The 25,372-nt window shown below is 33.3% G+C and overlaps 1 protein-coding gene and 1 pseudogene across 1 annotated transcript; both read right to left on the bottom strand.

Moving 5' to 3' along the window:
* Positions 1-4,934: 4,934 nt before the first annotated feature.
* On the bottom strand, positions 4,935-5,412 carry LOC120130582 (transcription factor ILI3-like). The gene is made up of 2 exons (XM_039147793.1): positions 5,308-5,412; positions 4,935-5,153 (listed from the first exon to the last, which is right to left on the bottom strand). The coding sequence occupies exons 1-2, from the start codon at positions 5,392-5,394 to the stop codon at positions 5,010-5,012; spliced, it is 231 nt and encodes a 76-aa protein (XP_039003724.1). The 5' UTR covers positions 5,395-5,412; the 3' UTR covers positions 4,935-5,009.
* Positions 5,413-6,384: 972 nt separating this feature from the next.
* Positions 6,385-10,013, bottom strand: LOC120130964 (annotated as a pseudogene).
* Between the last annotated feature and the right edge of the window lie 15,359 nt (positions 10,014-25,372).

Here is a 25,372-nt window from a genome sequence, read left to right as displayed (position 1 = left end):
TATTTTTATATTAAATTTAAATAACTATATTTTTTCATATACAAAAGATAAATTCCTTGTAGTGTGTTTTGGAAAGTTATATTAGTAGTTCAAAATAAAATATAATAATTCATTTCAGCCATAGTTTAAGCTAAATTTTTTTCAAACATATAATAATATAAAACTTACCTAATGATTTTATTAATAAGAGATGTGATTAGTATATACAAATAATTTAGGATAAAATTGAAATACTCAAAAAGTTTGGGGACCAACTTATGATGAAGATCATAGCTTGGGGATGAAAATGAAATGATCAATAGTTTTAGGGCTAATTTAGAATAATTGTCATAGTTTAAGGATGAAATTGAAATGTTTAAAAGTTTAAGGATTAATTTGAAATTGAGGTGATAGATTAGGGACATATAATGAAATTAACTCATTAATGTATCATAATTATTTAAATAATTTGACAACCAATTTAATAAGTTATTTTTAGTATTTTTAAACATTTTAACCCAATTATCGGGTTAAAACCGTCAATGCTCGATTTAGATCGAGTTTAGATAAATTAAATTCGGGTTATTTTCGATTCAAATTATTTTTGGTTCAACTGCTTTCAGTTCGAATTATTTTTGGTTGGACTAAAATTCGGGTCGATTTCAGTTCGGTTAGTGTTACTTTCGGTTTAACTAAAACTCGGGTCTATTTCGATTTTTATTTTTGAGGTTTTGGGTAAAATTAGATCATCATGTTCGGGTCTATTTCGGATCTTGGTTCGAATAATTAGATCCGGATTAAATTTGCCAGATCTACTCTTTTGATGACCCTATTCAAGCAGTATAGTCTATATATTTAGAAATAAATCTTAAAAAAAAGTTATAACCATATTTCTATGTTCAACAAGGCAAACAGTCAACCTACAAAAGAAGAAGAAGAAACTGATACATTCAACATTTCAATTACATTTATCTCAAAGTTCATTAATAATATGAAGCAAAAAATCTAGTTGGGTGATCTATGTTCCATGTATTGTTAGCCCTAAAAACCCATTTGTCCCTAAATGTGAGAGGCTTTGGAACACATGGACCCAAATGCCCTAAATCAACCCTCCAACGGACTCTCTAGAAGATTGTTATGAAAATTGTACAAAGGTAAGGCCTCTTCGGCCATCATTGGATAGACCAATTCAGAAGGAAACATATTTGATATTTCAATTTTTTAAAGGTTTAACCATGTGAGAGGTTATTAACTAAAAATGTCGGTGCTTTTAAATTCCCAATTTCTTGAGATATATGACCTTTTAAAAGGTTTTGCATATAGGTGCAATGTAATCAAATTCACCATATTTGGGGTTTTCCTATTGTATGGATTAGAGGTGCACAAAAAATCCGAATATCCGATTTTACATAAAAAATATCCGAAATCGGATTTGGGAAAAACCGGTTTTTTAAACCGGATCGGATATTTTAAAACCGGATAGTATAACCGGTTTGGGAAAAAATTGGACGACCGGATTTTTTACCGTATTTAAAACCGATTTGAAAAAAACCGGATAAAAAACTGGTTTTTTATCCGGAAAAAAATCCGGTCTGGGGTTTAAAAAATTGGATGACCGGATTTTTTACCGGATTAAAAACCGGTTTTTTAATCCGGTAAAAACCGATTTTTTTAAAACCGAAACCGGTTACATCATCCGGACCTCCAAACCGGTTATGATCCGAATCGGTTTTTTTATAAACCGATTTTTTGGTTTGGTGAAAAAACCGGATCGGATTTAAATCCGGCTATGTGCATCTCTAGTATGGATCCATTGATTTTGTTAGAGGGAATGAATGCTTCTTCTAAACCTATCACAAGTCCGAAGGAAGAAGGGATCGAACCAACAAGCATACTGTTCTATAAATCGAGATGTTTGGAGATGAAATCGATCCTCCAAGAACGTATCGATCTGATGAAAGAGATGGAACCAATAAGCAAACTGTTGGGAAAATTCTGAGTTCTTAAACATGTTAATCCACTTAAAGAAGGGGTTGGGCCAAAAAGCATTGTAAGACAAACGCTTCAAATGACCTGAAGTGGAAGGAATCCGGGCAACTAGTTCATTGTTAGACAAATTTCCAATAGCAGATGGAATAAGTCAGGTAAAGTTATTTGAACTCAAACTTAAAAGAACCGGATTCTTCACATTTCCAAGTTTTAGGGAATATGAATGAGAGAACTCCTCGTCTTTTATAGGCCTTCCATGTCGAGACTGATGGTATCTATGCAATGTAAATGTTTGTACTTTTGCATCACATACATGACCGAAATCATCTGCTGTTGCTCGAGCGGCTTCTGTTTTACATTCACTGGACCACAATTGTTGACGTGCAAAGTTTTCCCATAACAACTTCGGCTGATTGCACCAAAAGCATTTCCCTTGCCTTGTAATTCTGCACATATCAAAACCAAGATACTCTTGTTGTTGTGCAATATTTAACATATATTATCGAGTTAGAATGATCAAACAGAAAGTTTTTGTTACTTCATTTCATGATTACGTGATAGAAATCGAACTAAACGCATATCCTGTACTCTCTCTAAGGCAAATGATGTTAGCTTTTGAGATTAACTTAAATATTGTAGCAATCCAGATGTAACTTTAAAAGCATGATTTACAACCGTTACTTGAGGATTTCACTGTTTGACTCTTTATAAAAATAAAACATGTCACAAAAAGACATTTTATTTCCCTTTTTCTCTCTTCATTTTCGATTTGTTCACCTACTACTAGACCAATCCATCTCCAGAGCAAGCAGACTTCGTTCATCTTTACTTCTCTTCTCCGTACGGGCGTGTTTCTTTTGCAGCAACTTCAATTTATTTAATGAGTATTATGCATACACAGTACAAATATTCATAGATTGGTATCAATATCACCCGCTTAAAACACTTAATTTGTGTATATAATCCTTCAATTTTGTGAAATTTTTGTTATGATCTCTCAACTTGCTATATTTATATATGATTTATGTCGATAACTTCAAGTATTGAAAACTTTACTAATTAATCTCTAAATCATAATATTAATTAATTGATTATCCTATAATCCAGTTAGGACTAAGAAAATTATCGATATTATTATGATCAATTAACGTGACTTCATCGATCTGGTTCACAACAAGACTGAATTAAGAATGTGATTGTTTTTGGTGTTAAGCATGTTTTAATGATCTTGGTGATGTTTCTTTTAAATATTAAAATGATATTAAATGACGCTTTAGTAATCCCCTAAGCCCTACGAATCATGTAGGACTCCAAAACAAGTGATTAGAGATATTATGGATTGATTTTTCCTAACTTTATTTTAAGTTTTTTAGATTGTAGTATAAATATTATTTTACAGCATCGACATCATATGAATTTAAATTTTGAAAAACTTAATTTTAAAGGGGTGATACTGATATTGATTCATGCAATATTAATATTGTATGAATGCTCCCTTGGACAATATCAATATTAATTGAATGGTTCAAAACATTCTAATATGTCATTTGGGTTTTTATACCAATAACTCAATATCGATACTCCTTCATTAGTATCAATATTAGTGTATTTGTACTTGTGGATTGTATATTCATACTCCTTAGCTGATTATCTATACTCCCTAATGTTAAAAGATTGAAAACATCTCCTATTCTATCCAAATATTTATGAGTTGTTATGAAATGAATAGATAAGATTAATAAGGGGTCTTAATTAATGAAATAACTAAAATACTCTTAAGTGGTGTAAAATATTAAGACACTCCTAAAACAATTAAATGAAAATATTAATCATACTTCACACATAATCATATTCTCGAACCTAATTTTTTATTAACTAAATATATCCAGTTTCTAATTAAAAATTCATTCTGATTAACCAATAACCAGTTGGTCTAGTGGGGTGAGACATTTAACTCCTTAAGTAAGACCAGGAGTTTGAATTTTGATATTTGCGAATAGAGTAAATTGGCTTGAAGGGCCACCCTCGTCTTTCTAGTACCCAATTCGAATTAAAAATTCATTCCGATTAACCATACCTAACATTTAGTTTTTATTTCATTCTAGTACCTACTATTAAAAACTTAATGCATTTAGTACCTAAATTATCAGTTTTGGTCCATTTTAGTACCTAAACTTTCAATTATTTTTTCAAAACTTGACGTTAAATTTTGAGTAGGTACTAAAATGCAATAAAAACTAAACTTTAAGTATGATTTTACAAAAATTAAAAGTCCGGGTATTAAAATAGACCAAAATTGATAGTTTAGGTACTAAACACATAATTTATCCTATAATTTTTGGTGATTTAATCACATGAAAAAAGATTAATATTGATTCCGTGCCTAGCGGTCAAAACTGATACGACATAGTTTTCCTTAATGTTCTTTTGTGGTGAATCGTTGATTGTTTTATATAGTTGCTAATAAAGTATTTAAAGGAAATACAAAATGTCTAATGATGTGTTGTTAGTTCAAGTAAATTACGATAAAATAATGCTGTCTCTGCTTAAACTTTGAAAAATATTATTGAAAAGACCTCGGAATCTTGTTGAAGATTGGCCTTATTTTGTATGAATTAGCATAAAAGTCAGAATAAGCCAAGATGTAATTTATTACTCCATTATTGTTGATTATATTAATTAATAAAGGGTTTTCCATTTTTAATATCTGCATATCTCACACTAAAATCAAAACAATAATTCTTTCTTTAAAGCAAACTTATCAACTTGTTTTGGTTTTGGATTGAGTGCTTGAGGCCGTGAACGATGAAAATGGATACACGTTTCATGCATTTAATTCTTTAAACTTTGTTTATAATATCTCGTGTTTGTTTATAAGTAACTTATCAATTGGTCACACTAAGATGTGTGCGTTGTCAATAATTAATAAAGATGTAATGCATAATAACATGTAAACGTGCAAGGAACAACCCAAATGTTGTCTTATTACAAGGAGTTGAAGCGTAAAGTTTAGTAAATTAAAAAACAAAAATTTGCAGTGCTTATTGTTGCAGAAGTTGTCTAAGGATGTTGACATTGGTGCCACTGTTTTTGTTTAGAGAAGCCATTAACTCTGATATTCGAATACTTAAAGCATCAACCTCTCCATTAAGTTTCTTAATATGACTGCAAATCTCTTCTAATAGCTACAAATATAACAACCAAGAGAGACAATGTTCAGAGATTAGGATTAGAATCGTGCTCAACTTTAAACAAACAATCACAGCTCGACTCAAATTTACCTTAAATAAATAACAGTTCAAAATCGGAAAACTAGTTGATTAAGTTTTAAAATCTCACCTTATTTGCATTTCTTTTCTTATTGATGTCAGTTGATAACAGCTCTTGAAGTTGAAGGCAAAAATCTTCATTTCTTTTGGAAGACATGGTTGGGAGGTGTTTGGTTTTAGATTTTGCAAAGATGTAATGGAAATAGCAAATGTAGTGTGTGTGTTTTATAGAGGGTATAGCATGGTGGGCTGTTATTTGGTGGGGAGCATATCGACCAAGATATCTTGAGGAATGGGTCAGGGCCCATTTGTCCATAAACTGCTGGACCAGTTTGTTCCCTTTTCAATTATTTTATTAGGGCTTTTTGGGATTCAACAATATTCTTACATGCTTATGCAGTTGACCTAATTATGGGACTTGATTATGTTATTTAGCAATAATACAACGTTATCCTACTTAGTTTTATTTTCTAAGTAATATCTAAGTGACTCATAATCTTTTATAAATTAGCAATAATACAATGTTATCATGCCTTTAAAAATGACAGTTAATACATGCTATCCTTTTTGAGCTGTCAATTTAAATGGTGAAAATCCCCTTTGCTGGCAAAGAGGAAAAGGAAATTAGTAATTACATGGAAAACATTAACCTTGAGTTTGTTGTTGGGATCAAAAGAAAATAAGAAATTAGAAGTGGGTATAGTATTATATGGTATGTATGTAGTAATTGATGAGGGAGGTGTGGGTATCAATGTAAGTATTATTTGAGACAACAAATGACTTGGAAGGATTGCTTTTGTCTGGCCATTGTTTTGCCAAAACATGTTTCTTGTAAACGGTTCATAAAAATTAGTTTAATTGAAAAATAAGTAGTCAAATTACAGTTTTGTTTGTTTTAGTTGTTTATTTCTTTTAAAGTAAATTGCATGTTTAACATTTATTTTGTTATCAATTGTTGAGCTCATTCTAATTCAGGTATGGATATCATAATAAACGTTATTACAGTCATTGTAAGTATCGTAATCGTATAATAATAATTTCAAATGATATTATTATTATATAATGTCGTTATTCCGATAACAGACATCTATTTAAATCACTGAAGACCAAATAATTCCATTGGTTGCAGACTCTACACCATTCTAGCTTAGTACTCATCCCCTTCACTAGATTCCAGCCCAACTTGTTGATAATCATTCTAGTACTCATCCCCTTCACTAGATTCCAGCCTAACTTGTTGATAATCATTCTTAAGAGCAACCAAATCTTCTCTAGCTTCCTCCATTTCCTCACCAACATACCAAATGCACGCTTGGCATACATCAGATCAACCTTGTGATCGATCCCTCAAGAACACTTCGGCAACACTTGTTGAGTTCGAAATCATGCAAACCGCCCTTTGAACCTTGGCCAAGTCCCCACCTGGAACCACTGTGGTCGGGGACTGGTAGTTGATGCCGCACTTGAACCCAGTGGGGGCACCAACGACAAACTGGATGGTCCTTTTGGTCTTGATTGTTGCCACTGCAGCGTTTACATTTTTAGGCACCACATCACCCTAAATCAAGCAGCAGGCCATGTATTTCCATCATCGAAGATGGGTCGAATGCGCTGTTTGTGATTTCGGCTCGTGGTAGGCCTTTCCGGCAGAAATCACCGGTGCATTTGATGACAACTTGAAATGGATTCTGGGGGTATGGGACTAAATTGGTCTAGAATTCAGTCACATCCACCTTCAAAGCACCCATCAAATCTCAAAGAGGCAGTCAGGGAAGAAATTGCCTGTAATTCAAAGAACAATTAATGCAAACTATCAAAACAATCTTTGGTTGAGAAAATCCCAAATGTGGCACCTGAGAAACCAGCCTGTTGAGATTACTGTAAGTAGGTCTCTTGATGTCGAGAGATCATGGGCAAATATCATAGATAGCTTCATTATCGAGGAGAACTGCAGCATCAGTGTGCTTCAGGAGAGAATTAGTATTTAAAACATTATTAAAAGGCTCCAAGACAGATGTGGATAAAGGTAAACAGTGAAACTCAGTTTCGAATACATATTTTATGTTAGAAAGGATGGATTTTTAAAATTTATAAAATCAAAAATATATTGTAAATAAAAAATATAAAAAAAAAGTTCAAATACATAATAATAATAATAATAATAATAATAATTTGAAATTTTTAGCCACTTCCTTGCTCCATTCCTAACAACGATGAACATAAGAAACCCTTAAGCCAAGTGCAGTTATCTGCTAGCTTCCTGATCCTATCAAGGCAGAGATCCACTACTTCCTTCCCAACTGCAACAAACAAAGCTTAGTATAGAGCACTGACAGTGGATTCAACGGGACAATAATCTTGACAACTTGGAAATCATTTTTTTGCTTACTAGTATGATGGCTTCTATGGGTTAACTATATAAATGGTAAATGATGTTTAAGAAAGATTTTGTTTCATCTATTATTGTTTTCAAATTAACGATTTGATCACTAATGTTATAAATCTAGAATAAACCGGTCATTTACTAATATAATGGAATGTTAATCTGATATGTTAAACCAGCTGATCTGACACCGTTTAATCATGCGGAACAACCATTTTAACTTACAGTTTGACTATCCTCTCTTATATTAGCTGGTGTTCATTCAAGGGTGTTCAATAAAAAAATCATATCTATTATAGTTCAAGCCTTACCTCCAAAAATCATTAGAGAATGTAAGGTGATCTGTCGTGCAAGCACCTTGATGAAGAGAGCTTCCTCTGGGATTAAACCAGTCAACTTAAAGAAACGAATTTGACATTTTAAAGAAGCTTGAATTCTTGATTTCATAAGCAAAAAAGATTAAAGATTTCAACTAGAAAAAGAAAAAAAAATACTAAACACTCGTATACTAAAAAGAAACAGTTTGTAATGGGAAAATACTCGATTCCTCTCACTCTCTCTCACTTTCGCTTCTTTTCTCTTAAAAAACCCTAAGATTAATGAAGGATCATTCGATCATTTATAATGATTTGAAATATGTAAATATATCATACCAAAGTGAAAATGAAAGGGAAACGAGAAATGGTATACCTGAGAGTAGAGGCAGTTGCATAGTTTTTCGTTGGTAATTGCAGTGTGTGGTAGCAGAACTGAAGATTAATGGAACATCAATTATCAAAAGGTAAACTATACCTATGAGCCACATAAACACTGAACCGGATAAATCTGATCATGCCTGCTACTCATGTTTTGGGATGTTCGACAAATGAACTCCTCAAGCACATGAGCTGCTCGGATTTTCAAATCCATTATGTTTGCGGACAAACTCTTTTAGAGCTTGTACTGTGGATCTAAACCCTTTGATTGTTTCTCAAAGTGCATACATTAAGCATCTACTTCTATATGTTCATATGCAAACTTTTTTTTTGAGGTATTACAATTGACCTAAAGTAGATTCGTTCATCATTCACCTTCTACAAACCCAAACTTCCGACCAAGTCAATCCTTACAACATCCTTTGCTTCGGGAATTCCGGCGCTAGTAATTCCATAAATTGCTTTATCAATACTGCTGACATCCGAGATCAAAAAGTAAAAGTATTACTTTATAAAAAAAAACTACACTTTTTTTTTGGTTATCTTCGTCCCATAATTTCCACAATTAAAGAATCTCCTCCTGTATTATTCGTTCGTCTAAGCAATGTGAGAAAGCAGCCATGGAGGCTGTGAATGATGAAAGGGTCAGTGGTCTGAGGTAACAGACGCGGAGAACAAAACGTAAAGAGAGAGATGACATAAATTTTCTATTGAATATTGAATAAACTCTGTTTCAACCTCATAAAAAGTAATGGATTATATAGCCCAAGTAACCAACAAATCATAACAAACTAAGTCCTAACTAATAACAAATACTAACTAATCTTATTAATATTCTAATATTCACCCGACTTCTTCAACCTTCTTGATGAAAAGACGAACGCTTGAAACGAAAGTGCGATACATACTTCCGTTCGACTTGAATCAGAAGTGTCGATGCTTCCTTCCGTTCGACTTGAATCGGAAGTATCGATGCTTCATTCCTTTCGACTTGAATCGTAAGTACCGATGCTTCATTCCTTTCGACTTGAATCGTAAGTACCGATGGTTCATTCCTTTCGACTTGAATCGGAAGTACCGATGCTTCATTCCTTTCGACTTGAATCGGAAGTACCGATGCTTCCTTCCGTTCGACTTGAATCGAAAGTGCCGATGCTTCCTTCCGTTCGACTTAAATCGGAAGTACCGATGCTTTCTTTCGTTCTTCTTAATCACAATATGAACCAATAACACGAGAAATAGTGAACCAAAGCAACCAAATTCTAAGTAAAACAACATCTAAAACAAAACAAAAATTGACATCTGCAACAAACTCCATTGAAAACCATTCTGTTGCATATGCAAACTATGCCAAAGTGCAGAAGTCTTAGCACTGGTACAAGCAGCAAACATTCTATTAACAGTGTTCCAAATGGCCTTTGTGGTATGACAACTAGCAAGATGTACAAGAACCTCTGCACTCACTGTAGACAACAACCAAGAAGTAAGCAATTTGTCCTGCCTGTGATACGCAACAAAATCAGGATTCTGAACTGTTGTTCCTAAGTTGGATTGAATAAATTGAGTAGAAGCCGACTCGCCTTTAGAAATAAACCTCAGCCGCCCATAACCATCAATAATCAACATGACTTGCCAAAGAACAAAGGTAGAATCGGCTAGCTTCACATCATCAAGTTTTGGAATATGTTGAATCGTCATATTAGAGATGCTTGGGGAGGTAGTGTCAATAAAACTTGTCTGAGTATCGAGAGTCATTCTTGAGAACAGCACCGGTCAGGTAATTCAAGAAACAAGTTGTGCGTAGCAATGGAAGAAAACTCGCAAACACAAAATAACGCAATCTCAAAGATAATCCAGCACAGATCACTAGTTTACCCTTCTAGCAATGAGTAATCATGAATATACATTCGAATGATCACAAAACGGATAAATCTTATCGAGATCGAAGCAAAGATTGGAATCAAAGAATGCACAAATCAATTAGAAAGATGTTATCAGGAGCCAAGAACAAACAAAGAGCATTGCAAACACATAGCGGAGGTAATGACGGCCGGATCTTTGGCAAATGATATCATGCGAGAAAGCGCCATGGAGGCTGTGAATGATGAAAGGGCCGGTGGTCTGAGTTAACAGACGTGAAAGAAGAAATCGTAAAGAGGGAGATGATATAAATTTTCTATTAAATATTAAATAATGTTTCAACCTCATACAAAAAAGGTATGATTTATATAGTCCAAGTAACCAACAAATCATAACAAACTAATAACAAACTAAGTCCTAACTAATAACAAATACTAACTAATCTTATTAATATTCTAATATTCTAATAAGCAGCGATCACTTTAATTGGATGTCTATAGTTGCAAAATGGCACGTTCCTGGAATCTTCCATTTTATCTATAAACGTTAGAATTCTTAATATTTTGTCAAGAAATTCTTTGCAAAAGAGATGTGAAACTCAAAAAGGTAAACTAGGGTCCATTTGTTTCACTTTAATTGATTTTTCAAAAAATGATTACTGAAAAAAGAATTACAATTCTCGAAAAGTAAATTCTGAAGAGTATTTTCTTGTGTTTGGATGATGTTCAGTAATTCATTTTCCACTGTTTGATAATTTTTACATAAAATGTTTTCTAGAATTTATTTGATATAAACAGGTATTATAATTTTTTTATCTTTTATTTTTAATTAGATTAATTATATTGTTAAAAAATTATTTTTACAATTTTTTGTATATAATATTTTATTTTTGTAAGTAATTTGATATCAATCATTCTTTTATATAATTTAAATAATATGAATATTTTATATCGATTGTATTATAAATATATTATTTTAGATGTAAAAGTTTTCATAATTATTTTTCAATTGCATTTTTAACATTATCTTCATAGTTTATCATCTAAATAATTTTATATGCTTGAGATTCAAGTTATATAATCATTTTTGTTTTGAAAAATATGTTTGATTCATACATGGGCGGAGCTAAAGCATAATTTGGGTGTCAATTGACACCCCAAACATCTCAAAAAATATTTTTATATAAATTTAATATATATGGTATAAAAACAAAAAAAATGACACTCTTTAAAAAAAATTGACACCCTTTAAAAAATAAGTCCCACCTTTAAAAAATAATAAAAATTTTTTTTACTTTTTATATGCATAAAAATCAATATTTACTTTCTCTAAATATTTTACTTTTAAAATTTTAATTTATCCAATTTTAACCCTAGCTTTTCATTTTATAAAATGTTTAATAACAAAAAATTAAAAATTCCCTTCTCAAGTTTTCAATCAAAGATATTCACCATCTTTTTCCCAATTTTTTTCTATGAATCCTAACCCACAATCTCCATCCTTGGATAGAATAATATTAAAATTTTAACAATTCTCAAAGAGGAAGAAGAATAAAATCAAATCATATTCTAGCATCAAGGTAAAATTAATTAAATTTGTTTATTGTTTTCTTTGAGTTTTCAATGTTTCAATATTTTTAAAATTATTATTTGATATTGGTAATGAGTTTGTGCTTTTAATGTTTAGAATAATTAAGAATATTAAGTTGAGTTTAAATTTTAAGATAATTATTGTTATTGTCTATGATATGTTAATAAGTTTATTGTTTTCGTTCGAATAATTGCTCTAACACTATGTAATTAACTTAATACAAAAATGCATATCTCTATTTTCAATGTTTTATTCTTTATTTCTATGAATAATTTAAATTTATTTTTTGTTTATTGCATACATCATTTACATGTGTTCAAACAAAGAGTTCTCAAATCTAAAAAGGATTCAAGACCTCGCTATAAAGATGGTTGATTCAAAAAAAGAATATTATTTATCATTTGATATATGGTTTGGTGAAATTTGAACTGATTTTGTCGGTTTCTACGACAAGTGTGGAAACATAGATTCATCATCATCATGATGAAAAGATGCTATGGCATTCATAAGGTGGATGTTCATACTAGGTGGATTATGTCGTAGCAAAAAAATTTTGCACAAGTCTTCCCATGATTTTATCGAGCCAAAAGATACTCCATTAAGCTACTCCATTGCTCGATCACTCAATAAGTATGGAAACAACTTCAATTTCAACACATCCTCATGCACACTTTGATGTCGAAAGCAGTCACACACCTCCAAAAATGCTCGAACATGCTGCCTCACATCGTTATGAGGTGCACCACCAAATTTTACAATCATGCCCAACACGTCGAACATCATCGGTTTGAGCTCGAAGTGGACTGCCTGAATCTCGGGTGCCACAATACCAGTATATAGATCATCCACGATAGGATCTAAGTGATCTCGAATAGCACGAGGCCGAGCAATATTCCCAACAATTGGAATTGCTATGGCATTTTAATATGCATGATCCTCCACTAGGCCAACACCTTGGTTTTCTAATGCATGCATGTTTCTCTGAGAACTTCCTCGGGTCATGCAAGAGCAAACCACCTAAAGAAAGTAAACAAAAAAAAAGTAAAACTATACAAAATAAAGAAGTAAAATAAAAATGCATTACAATACTATTAAACTTCTAATAGCCAATCCTCAGCAACCATACTAAAAACTTCTTGTATTTTGTGAGTACAAAATATTGGACGCAAATTATGGGTAAGTATACACAATCACACAAGTAATACACTGATGAGTGAGTATCATCTCCACATGGATTGAAGGAAATTTCAAGTTAAGTCAAAGCAACAAACTAAGCTATCTATGTATAACTAGTGGTATGCACAAATGATTATGCCGAGGCAAAATGAAATATATGTAGTTGGAATTGGAATGGTAGGCTGAATGGGTAGCAAATAGGGATGTTGTGGCAAAATTATATGTTTAAAGAGTAGTCAATTAAAACTTCTAAGGCTAAGCAGATTGATAACTCGGGAAATAAGTAAAATAACTGACAATCCTCACACAAACAAGCTACAATGGGAATGAATGGTGGAGTCATTAAGGGATCTTAAGCCTTGTATTTTAGAATGGTCTAAGTTTCTATGGCTCACTTCCTCAACAGAGTTCATCTAGAGTGTCCATATGTGTTGAGTTAATCGATTGACGGAATTGGCCAAGAGGGGGTGAATTGGCAATTAAAAATTTGGTGGAAGCTTTTGCAGAAAATTAAAAGTAATTGCACAGCGATTTAGAGTGGTTCGACTTTCTCAATTAAAGTCTACGTCCACTACCTTAGCTATCCACACTAAGGATTTTCCAACAAATTCACTAATTTGTTCTTTCTTTTGAGGCCAAAGAGATAACCTTACAACACCTTCAATAATATACCCCAATTCTTGAGAACACTCTTTCCCAAAGAGAAGATTACAAATTTGCAAACTTACAAGGAAACCCTCACAAGGTAAGATGTTTGCACAATTCTAGAACAAGAAAAGAACACTCACAAATAATTACAAATGAGAACAGATGGTGTTCTTTGAAAGCAAAAAGAATATTGAAAGGAAAATTGGCTTGATTTGCACAAACTTGGTGTTTGATGCTTTCTCTCTTGTTTCTCTATAATTTCATATTGATCAAGGGCTTCAGAACTTGTTTAAATATACCTTGAATCACTTCTGAACGTTGGGGGATGATTAGTGAAGATCATATATCCGTTTTAGTGTGAAAACAATTAATAAAATAGCTTGGAGCGTGGGGGGGAATCAGTACCCCCTATGGGGAATCGGTTCCCTAAGTGTAAAATTCAAATATTTCGACCGTTATACAAGGGGGAATCGGTACCCCCTGGGGGGAATCGGTTCCCTCCGAGCATACTGGAATTCTCAGAGCCAAACCATTCAGGGGGAATCGGTACCCCCTTAGGGGGGAATCGGTTCCCTCTGAGCAATCTGGAATTTTTGGCTTTGAAATGGTTCGAAATACTTTGTAAAATTATTTTGAAATTGTTTTAAGATTAAAACTTAATTTTACACTTTGAGTAAGGATTAAAAATGATCTTTGAAAGATTTGGAGTAATGTTTTGATATTTGAATAATTCTATCGAATATACTTAGAAAATCATTTGGAAAATCTTAAAATTCATTTAACTTAATTTGTTATATCAAAATGTTTTCAACAATGTCCCCCTTTTTGATATAACAAAACATTTTAGTAATTTTAAGATTTTGAAATCAAGTTTTGAAATTACTCCCCCTTACTTTAACACTTCTCCCATTTATCATTTAAAAACACTTTAACACTTCTCCCCCTTTTTGTTAAATCAAAAAGACATTTTAAAGAATTTAAACAAGGTTTTGAAATCATTTAGCCAATTGATTATATATAATAATATAAGCTGCTAAGATCACAAGCAAGAGAAACGTTAGCCATTAGTTTCATAATCAATATTCATAATTAATGTGAAATGGCAAAATTGGTCATATATCTAATCATGAAGTAAATGATGCAATAATGAATAAATTTAATCACACCAAATAGATAATTTCTAACCATTCATAAATCCAAACAAATTCAAAGTCAATCAATCCACAAATTCAAACATTCCAAAATATTCAAAATGTTAAAACAATAAGTTTGGAGTTCAAAGCAAAACATTGAATCACATATCCGGATCAGGAGGAGGAAAACGAGCTCGCATAGCGGCCATTTCGTTAGTGAGGTCATTAATACGTGCGTTGGTTGCTTCATTATTTGTATGCATTTCCTGAAGAATTTCTAATTGTTGAGCTCTCATTGTGGATAAATGGGACTCTATAGAAGTAAAGCGCGAATCCATAGTAGCGTATCGAAAATCGAATGTCTCTATAAAGGATTGGAAATATAGAGGCATTGGATGCGTTTGTTGTGCTTGCTCTTCGGGCTGCTCAGGCTCATCTTCGGCTTCATCGATGTCTCGCATTAATTGCTCAAGCTCGAGATCTTCGTCAGCTTCGGGTGGAGCTTGTGAAGAACTAGCTCCCGGAGTATTTGCAGAAGATCAAACCCATTCACCGGTTTCCTTATCCTTAATCCATCCCGCTCTCGTTAAGGAAAGAAGGTTAATTTGTTTCTTAAGGGGGAAAACGGCATCTAGATCGACTCTAAGCCCAGCTTTGGAAAACAGATTACTCAAAATGCAACCATAAACAAGATATGAACAGAGTTTTTTTGTTAGGAACAAGATTTACGGTTTCAACAATTTCAGCAAAAATAATCTGAGGTAGGTTGATTTTAATATTGTTTTCGAAACAATGTAACCACCAAAGATCTAAGGCTATAAGAGTAGAATAACCACCTCCGGATGGTCGAAACCACCAAGAAATCATTAGATGAAGAAAACGTTCATGAAGGTCTAGGATACTTGCACTATCCCTTCTTTTATAACGAGATCCTAAAACCTGTTTTTCATTTGAAATACCATCATTATCTAATATGAATGTATTGGATATGTAAGCTGAGTCAATATATAAGAATTGTCCTAGAATGTAGGAACGAATTCCTATGGTTTCGGTTTCAGTTTGGTTTTTAACACAAACGGAATTAGAATAGAAAATACGAACAAGTTGATGGTAAACGATGGGTTCAAGGTCAAAGAGTTTATCAAATTTCCACCCTTGTAAAAGAGGAAGATATTTAAAATTGATAGCTAACATAGCTTGACGAGAAGGAATACGTTCTTCCCGGATTTTGTAATAGTCGAAATATTGATAATACAAAAAAACGATGATTTCTAGGACTAGGATGATTGAAACACGAATTTTGGATAGTCAAGTTAGGATCAATGGGATTAGGATTAGAAATTGGAATAGAATGAGGATTTGGAGGTGGATTTGGTTGACGGTGTGAACGACTAGATGAAGACCTAGCACGTTTAGGATTGGACATGGTTTATGAAATCGGAATAGAAATGATAACCTGCAATTTAGAAAACACATGTATGCAATTTAATCAATCCCAAAACTCAATTGAGTCCTCAATATTTCAAGGTTCTCTAAATCAATCCTAATGGGCAAAGTTTTTGAAAAACTTTTGAAAAATATGGTTTTGAGAAACAATATATGTATAGTTTTCATAATAACAACATAATTTAATCAAAACACAATAATTTGAAAATTAATTTTTTTTTATTTCGAAAATTTAGAAAATTTAGAAAAAAATCTTGTGTTTTTGATGAAATTAGTTGTAATATCTAGTTTCTAATCACTAAATAATCAATGCCCGATCAAAAATTCAACCTAGAACTAATTAAAACTAGTTCTATGTTCATAAATTGATAAAAAGAAGTTTTGGAAAAATACCTTGAATGATTTCGGATTTGAGTGAGATTAGATGAAGTTTGCACGTTTTTGATGATTCCAACAGGCTTAGAGGATGATATTTGAAGTGAATTCCGATTAAAAACGTTGATTTGAGGCAAGAATGGAGATTTGAGAGAGTAGAGGGAAGAAACAGCGTGAAGGAATAAGAGAGGGTTTGAGCAAATATTGGGTTCTGCCCGTGCTAAAACCAGAACCCCAGGGGGGTATCGATTCCCCTGTGGGGGGGGAATCGGTTCCCCTTCAAAGGGGGAATCAGTTCCCTCAAGGGGGGATCGATTCCCTCTGCACAAAAATGCTAAAATCTGATTTTAAACACCCAAAATGCTAAATTAATTTCATCTAGTGGTATTGACAACTCATATATTGAAAATTAATCATGTTCAAACAATTCAATTAATCTTTAAATGATATTTGGACATAAAATTAATTTTTCATCAAGAATCATAAACTCCCCCTAACTAATAGCTATGAATGCAATCAAAAATTGATATTATAAGCATTTTTCATTTATTATTAAAAGTGCTAAAATTATTTTAAACACTCAGTGAAGATAGATTGGTCAAACCTAATTCTCTCCTAAGTGTCCAAAATCATTCCTTGTCTAAAGGTTTTGTAAAGATATTCGCTAATTGGTGCAAAGTATCAACAAATTCTAGAACTACATCTTCCTTAGTGACATGGTCTCCAATAAAGTGATGTCTTATTTCAATGTGATTAGTTCTAGAGTGTTGGATGGGATTTTTAGTGAAACAAATAGCACTAGTATTATCACACTTGATAGGAATGGTACCTACTTCAATTCCATAATCAAAAAGTTATTGTTTCATCCATAAAACCTGTGCACAGCAACTACCAGCTGAAATGTATTCGGCTTCAGTGGTAGATAATGCAACACAATTTTGTTTCTTTGAAAACCAAGAAATTAGCATATTTCTAAGGAATTGGCAAGTACCGGAGGTGCTTTTCCTATCTAATTTGCATCCTCCATAATCCGCATCAGAAAAAGCATGCAAGCTAAAGCTAGAGTCTCTAGGATACCAACTTCCTAGACTAGGAGTGTCTTTAAAGTATCTAAAGATTCTCTTAACAGCTAGTAAATGTGATTCCTTAGGACATGATTGAAATCTAGCACATAAGCAAACACTAAACATAATATCCGATCTACTTACAGTTAGATAAAGTAGAGATCCAATCATTGACCTATATAATTTGACATCTACACATTTACTTCCTTCATCTAAGTCAAGCTTTGTTGAAGAGCTCATTGGATTGTCATGAGGTTTCCCATTTTCCAGTCCAAACTTCTTGAGCAAATCTTTGACGTACTTAGCTTGATTGATGAAGATGCCATCTTTTCTTTTCTTGATTTGGAGTCCCAAGAAAAATGAGAGCTCCCCCATCATGCTCATCTCAAACTCACTTTGCATTAGCTTAGAAAATTCTTGGCAAAGAACATCATTAGTAGAACCAAATATTATATCATTAACATAAATTTGAACTACTAATAAATCTTTACCCTTATGCTTCAAAAACAATGTAGTGTCAACCTTCCCTTTTGAAAAACCTTTTTCAATTAAAAATTTGACAATCTTTCATACCAAGCTCTAGGAGCTTGCTTTAAACCATAAAGAGCTTTTGTCAATTTTAAAACATGATCCGAAAAATTTGAATTTTCAAAACCTGGAGGTTGTTCCACATACACTTCTTCTTTTATAAAACCATTTAAAAATGCAATTTTAACATCCATTTGATATAATTTAAATTCATTGAAACATGCAAATGCTAATAACATTCTAATTACTTCCATCCTAGCTACGGGAGCGTATGTTCCATCATAGTATATGCCCTCTTCTTGAGTATACCCTTGAGCAACAAGTCTAGCCTTGTTTCTCACTATATTACCACTCTCATCAAGCTTATTCCTAAATTTATTACTAGCCCTTTCAACTAATGTCCATACTTTGCTTCTCTCAAATTGATTTAACTCTTCTTGCATAGCCATAATCCAAAGTTCATCATTTAATGCTTCTTTAATATTCTTAGGCTCTATGCAAGAGATAAATGTAACATAATTACAAATATTTCTAAGAGAAGATCGAGTTGTTACCCTTTTGGATGGATCACTTATAATTTCACCATCCTTGACATAGTTGTACTCTCTTGGATAAGAAACTTCCCTTTCTTCAATGGTTGGATTCTCAAGAGGATCATGAGTTTCCTCATATTTCGTTTCTTCATTTGATGATGGTTCTCCAACATCTTGTCTAACGTCATTTGTATTTATAACACCTACATCATCATTCACACAAGAATCCTTCCTCGGAAGGGGATTATCATCGAAAACAACATGTATAGACTCTTCTACAACTAAAGTTCTTTTATTAAATACACGATAGGCTTTAGAATTTAAGGAATAACCCAGAAAAATTCCTTCATTAGTTTTAGCATCAAATTTGCCAATGTTTTCTTTACCGTTGTTTAAAACAAAACATTTACATCCAAAAGGATGAAAATAACTAATGTTAGGCTTTTTATTTTTGAAAATTTCATATGGAGTTTTCTTTAAAATTGGCCTAATCATTACTCGATCTACAACATAACAAGCGGTATTTGTGGCTTCCGCCCAAAAATATTTTGGCAAATTATTTTCACAAAGCATGGTTCTAGCCATTTCTTCTAAAGTTCGATTTTTCCTCTCAACAACTCCATTTTGTTGAGGGGTTCTAGGTGCTGAAAAATTATGGCTAATACCATTAGAGTTACAAAATTCAGTAAATCCAAGATTTTCAAATTTAGTTCCATGATCACTCCTAACACTAGTTATAGAGTAACCTTTTTCATTTTGGATTACTTTTGAAAACGTGATGAATTGTTCTAATGCTTCATCTTTAGTATTTAAAAATAGAACCCAAGTATATCTAGAATAGTCATCTACCAAGACAAATGCATATTGTTTTCCACCCAAGCTAGTAGTTCTAGTTGGCCCAAAAAGATCTAAATGGATCAATTGTAAAACTCTACTAGTTGATACATCATTAATGGATTTAAAAGAAACTCGCTTTTGTTTTCCTTTAGCACAAGCATCACAGATTTTATCATTATCAAATTTAAGCTTAGGCAACCCTCGAACTAAATCACCTTGAATTAGCCGTTGCAAAACACTCATACTAGCATGTCCTAGTCTCCTATGCCATAACCAACTATCATGTTCATCCTTAGCAACTAGGCACAAATTAGTCATATCAATAGAATCTAAATGCACCATGTAGATATCCCTATTTTATGACCAATAAGCATAATCGAAAGTAGATGCAATGTCAATCAATTTTGTAATCATTTAAAATAAAACATTGTATCTTTTATCAAATTTATTTTTTCAAAAGATTATGCTTTTAACCCATTCACATATAAAACATTATGCAATGTTGATTATAGAGAGTAAGAGCACATGCATAAAGTTTTTGAAAATGTTATGCATTAAAACTTTATAATATTTAAACAAAAAATCTATGCATAAACATTAAAATTTCAGATCAAAATTTTTCAAAACCAAAGTTCTTGAAAAATCAATATCAATTATTAAAGAGATATCAATTACATTTTAAAAACAATTTTGACCAAAAATTAATATGATGAACTAGAGTTTAAAAAAAATTACCAAAAAATTACCATGTTCATCATACAATATTTTTCAACATACATGAGACAAAACATAATCATTTAGAATTATTTAACATTTAAAACCTCATGCATGCATAGAATAAATGAGCAACCAAATAAAATAAAAAAATTAAGTTTAGAGGTTACCTATTACTTTTTCATGTGTGGCTAGAGTATCTTGAATATCATCAACTTCATCACCATTGCTCCCACACACCTACAAGAGACATTTAAGTAGATTTTGGTATCCAAATTGCTTTGGATCCTTGAACATTAGTTTCAATGCCTCTTGTTCCTTTTGGAATCCATACTTGTCTAATTTTAAATCTTTTTCCTTTCTTTAAAGGACAAGTATGTTCCTTATGACCATGATAATGACAATGTGAACATATTGTCATTATTGAACTAGATGAATTATTTAGAATGATCTCTTTTTCTTTTGTTAAACATTCAAGCTTATCTTTTAAATTGAAATTTTCTTTTTCAATACTTTCAAATTTCATTTTGAGAGTTCTAAATCCTTCTTCAAGATTTCATTTTGATTTTCAAAATCCATTTTCATTTCTAGAAGAAGTTTGTTTAATTTGAAAATTTCTTTTTCAAAGTTTTCAGATTTTATTTTTGAAAGCTCTAACTCCTTTCTCAACATTTCATTTTGATTTTCCAAGTCTGTTTTAGCTTTCAAAAGAAGATCATTTTTAGCAATAAATTTAGAAATCAATTTATTGTATTTGGAGTTCATGGTCTCAAACTCCGAAAATAATTTATCATAAGTATCTTGTAACTCATTAAAAGATTTTGAATTTGATATATTTGAGTTAGAAGATACCTTTGGCTCTGTGAGAGCTAATAGAGACATCACTTTTATTGGTTCTTCTTCTTCCTTGTCTCTATAGATCTCCTAAAGCTTATCCCACATTTTCTTGGCACTTGAACAAGAAGAAACTCCTTTATATACTGATGAGTGTTCAGAATCGTTAATATCTGTTTGCTATTTCTTCGATTTTGTGAAGTTATTGCTGCTGATTTGGTTGTGTTATGTCTATTTTCGTGCAGGTCCTTACTTTCCAGAATTAGTGATAAAACGGGCGAATTCTGCATTTTTTTTATTATTTGGTCACGGCTGGAGACATGGGCACGAATCTGGGCACGACGCGGTCTGACATGGCAGTTTCTAGAAGGTCCAGTCAGCGGCGGTTTCTAGGAGACTTCGTCTGCACTCCTTCTTGAAGATTGACGAGCAGAGTTGCATTAGGAGACTAGTTTAAGTTTGAATTTAAATTTAAAAACAATTATCTTTTGTATTATTTTATTATTTTCTTTGTTTATCCTTTAGGCTTTGAGAGGCTATAAATACCCACTTGAGGTAAGCCTAAACTCATCATTCAGAATACATTCTTCTTTTCTCTCTAGTTTTTATAAAAGTTTTCTCTTTTCCTTTTCAAGTTCTTTTTATTTTTCTTTATTTTCTAGTTTTATTTTTATGCTAAGTATGACTTTTGTCATGCTTAGCTAAACTTTTCATAAGCCGAGAGCTGTCGCGATGATTCAATTCCAACGGGAGAATTGAAACGATCCCTTAATATCTTCGGAATCTCTCTCTCAATCTCTGCGCTTATTTTTCAAAATCAAAACAGTTTTCAAAATCGAAGATTGACTTTGGTCAAGAAGTTGTTGCGATTAAACGTGTGGGAGGAAGATTCAGCTTATAGAAAGCAATTCGACTTCCTGGGAACACACTTGGCGAGATAGCTTCGCCAAGAGGGAATTGAGATCGGAATTGACGGTTATAGAAACAACAATCCGAGTCGGTCGCCACAAACTTAAACGGTATTTGATCTACGACAATAGATGTTGTTAGAATCAACTACCGAAGCCGGAATCAAAGATTGCCTTGGGTATTCGGTATACAAGATAGAGTCACAAGGATAGCCCTTGTAGACAAAGTAACCGACGTGAATCCCGAAGAGAAAATCTTATTCGATGATCTAAAGGAAATTGTATCAAAGCGAAGCTTGAGGCTACTTTTACCGTATTTATTCACAATCTTCACCTTCTTATTTTTACTTTAATTACTTTTATTTAATCACTTTATTATCTTTTACTAAAATCCCCTCATTTTTACTGTTTCACGCCTGACATAAATAATTCAGACAGAAATTTATAATTTTCTAAGTCCCTGTGGAATCGACCCTTACTTCTCCTTGCTACGCATTTCCTTAATTTATTGATTGAGAATAAGGAATTATTTTGACAACAAAACGACAGTTGTCAAATTGGCGCCGTTGCCGGGGACTTCGCCAAAGTTACTAATTTTTGTTTGTTTTTAATTTATGACCAGGACTAATCCGGGCACATTAGTGGAGTACAACCCGGAGATTGAAGCTGAAGCTAGGAGACTCCACGCACAGACACTTCGGGAATGAAGGAGACAACAATTAGATCCAGAAGAAAGATCAAATTCAGGTAATACAAATCCGATGGCCGAACCTACTATTCGGGAGTTAGCCGCGGCACCCACTGAGCAAGGACCTATGTGCATTAATTTTCCCCAAGGAGAAACTCCATACCAGTTTAAAACTGGCCTTATTCATCTCCTCCCTACATTCCACGGATTGCCAAACGAGGATCCACACAAACATCTCAAAGAATTTCACATGGTCTGCTCTAGCATGACACCACAGGGAGTAACCGAGGACCAAATAAAACTTAGAGCTTTCCCTTTTTCCTTAGCCGACTCGGCTAAGGAGTGGTTATTTTATCTTTCTCCTAATTCTGTTACTACATGGGCTAATATGACTCGTCTTTTTCTTGACAGGTTTTTCCCTGCAGCAAAAGTAAGTGAACTACGAAGGAGAATACTTGGAATCAAGCAACTTGATGGAGAGTCGCTCTACGACTACTGGGAGCGGTTTAAGAAGTTGTGTTCTAGTTGCCCACAACATGGGCTAACCGAACAAACACTCATTCAATACTTCTATGAAGGATTATCTCCCCTGGAAATGAAGATGACCGATGGCGGTGGAGCCTTGGTGAATATGACTCCTACCGAGACTAGAGACTTAATATCAACGATGGCTGCAAATTCCCAACAGTTCCGCGCAAATAATGAACCTTTTCGAAGGGTTCATGAGATAAGTTCATCTTCATTGGAAAGTAAAATAGATAAGTTCACTGAAGTCGTAAACTCTATTGTTGCAGGAAAGACAGGACAAAACCGAGTATGTGGAATATATGCATTGCCTGATCATCCAACAGACGGTTGTCCACTGATTCAAGACGATGTAACAGCTCAAGTCAACGTAGTCGGAAACTTCCCGGGACCTCCCCAAAAAGCTTATAATCCTTACGGTAATACATACAACCCAGCATGGAGGGATCACCCGAAATTCAGTTATGCGCAGAACCCGAGGCCGAATCAAAGCTATCAAGCGAGACCTCCACCATAACAACAACCGCAGAAGACATCACTAGAATCGATTGTCGAAAGGTTAGCACTATCCCAGGAGAAATTCCAGACCCGAACTGAAGCCCACTTCCAAGAGATGGACAAGCAATTGAGCCAATGGCTCAAACCGTGGGGAGATTAGAGTCACAAGGTAAACTTCCGTCTCAAACTGAAGTGAATCCGAGGGAAAACGTTAGCGCCATCACCCTTCAGAGTGGTACAGTAGTAGCGCCACCTATCCCATCGGACCAAGCAGTCCAAAAAGAAAAGAAGACCAATGACGCAGGATCCCAGAATAAGAATGAAGAAGAACAATTGGACGATCCGAAGCCATCTCTCTACGACGTGCCACCACCTTTTCCATAAAGGTTAGTTAAAAAGGATAAAAAAGCTGAGGAAAAGGAAATATTAGACGTACTTCGAAAGGTGGAAGTTAACATACCTCTCCTCGAAGTTATCCGGAAAGTTTCAAGGTATTGCCGGTTTCTGAAGGATCTCTGTATGACTAAAAGGAAGCTTACCGGGGTCGAAAAAGTGGATTTAGGCGCAAACGTCTTAGCAGTTTTCCAACGACCGCTTCCACCGAAGTATAAAGACCAAGGTATGTTTTCAATACCTTGTAAAATTGGTGAGGTTAAGATCAAGCGAGCTATGTGCGATCTAGGCGCCTCTATCAATGTAATGCCCCTCTCCGTCTATAATTTAATTTCCACCAAGCCTTTGAAAGAGACGAGAGTTACACTTCAGCTAGCCGACAAATCAATTATTTATCCTGAAGGACTCATAGAAAATGTTCTAGTGGAGGTAGAAAACTTAATTTTCCCTGCTGATTTTTATGTGATTGATATGGAAAATGATCGTAGCAACATTGGTTCTGAAATCCTCCTCGGTCGTCCTTTTCTGAGCACGACAAATGCAAAAATTGATGTTCGAAGCGGTATTCTTACTATGGAGTTTGACGGTGAGATCTTAAAATTTGATGTTTATAAAGTAATGAGATATCCGGATAACATTCATAGTATTAATTTTGTTGGCATTTTTGAACTTGTTGATGATGAATCTAACTTTGTTGATGATTTATGCAAGGAATCGGATGATAAAAAAGACGACATAAGGGAGTTGAAAAATATTTCAGTTGTTGATTCAAATTTGATCTCAACTCCTTTAAAAACTAAAGATTTACATTCCTTTTTGCAGGCATCAAAAATTAAGTCGAAATCATCAAGGAGTCATTTGAAGAAATCATTTTTTGGTAAAAAAGATGTTTTGACGGCCATTCTTCTGGACAAGATTTTAAAATTGGGAAATATCCGAAGAAATCTTTGTGAGAATTTTCAAATTTCTCATAAGGAATTTCTTAGTTGGAAAAAGTGAATGAAGTGGAAGTGTCTGTCACGGAACCTATAGACTGAATCAGGTCGTCGAGCTAATGACGTTAAACAAAAGCGCTTCATGGGAGGCAACCCATTGTTTTCAATTCCGCTATATTTTTACTTTTTATTTTTATTCATTCAAGCATGTTTAATTTAATTTTTATTTTTAATTTGCAGGAACCGAATATTTTTTCAAACTTAAACGGCGAGAAATTACGGAATTATGATTCGAACAGTGTTAATTTCAGAGTCCATTGAGCAGTACACGATCGAATTGAGCAGAAAAAAAGAGCCTCAAGTCGTGCGCAC

This window comes from Hibiscus syriacus, unplaced genomic scaffold (assembly GCF_006381635.1).
Source record: "Hibiscus syriacus cultivar Baekdansim isolate YM2019G1 unplaced genomic scaffold, ASM638163v2 tig00110548_pilon, whole genome shotgun sequence".
NCBI classification, from domain to species: domain Eukaryota; kingdom Viridiplantae; phylum Streptophyta; class Magnoliopsida; order Malvales; family Malvaceae; genus Hibiscus; species Hibiscus syriacus.
Note: the sequence above shows the minus strand (reverse complement) of the source record. Positions and strands in the feature narration are given on the sequence as shown.

What these genes read in the sequence shown, in the direction of transcription:
- LOC120130582 (XM_039147793.1), bottom strand. Translation starts at nt 5,394, where the DNA reads ATGTCTTCCAAAAGAAATGAAGATTTTTGCCTTCAACTTCAAGAGCTG. An exon ending in AGAAAAGAAATGCAAATAAG is followed by an intron (nt 5,154 to 5,307) that starts GTGAGATTTTAA and finishes TTATATTTGTAG; the next exon opens with CTATTAGAAGAGATTTGCAG.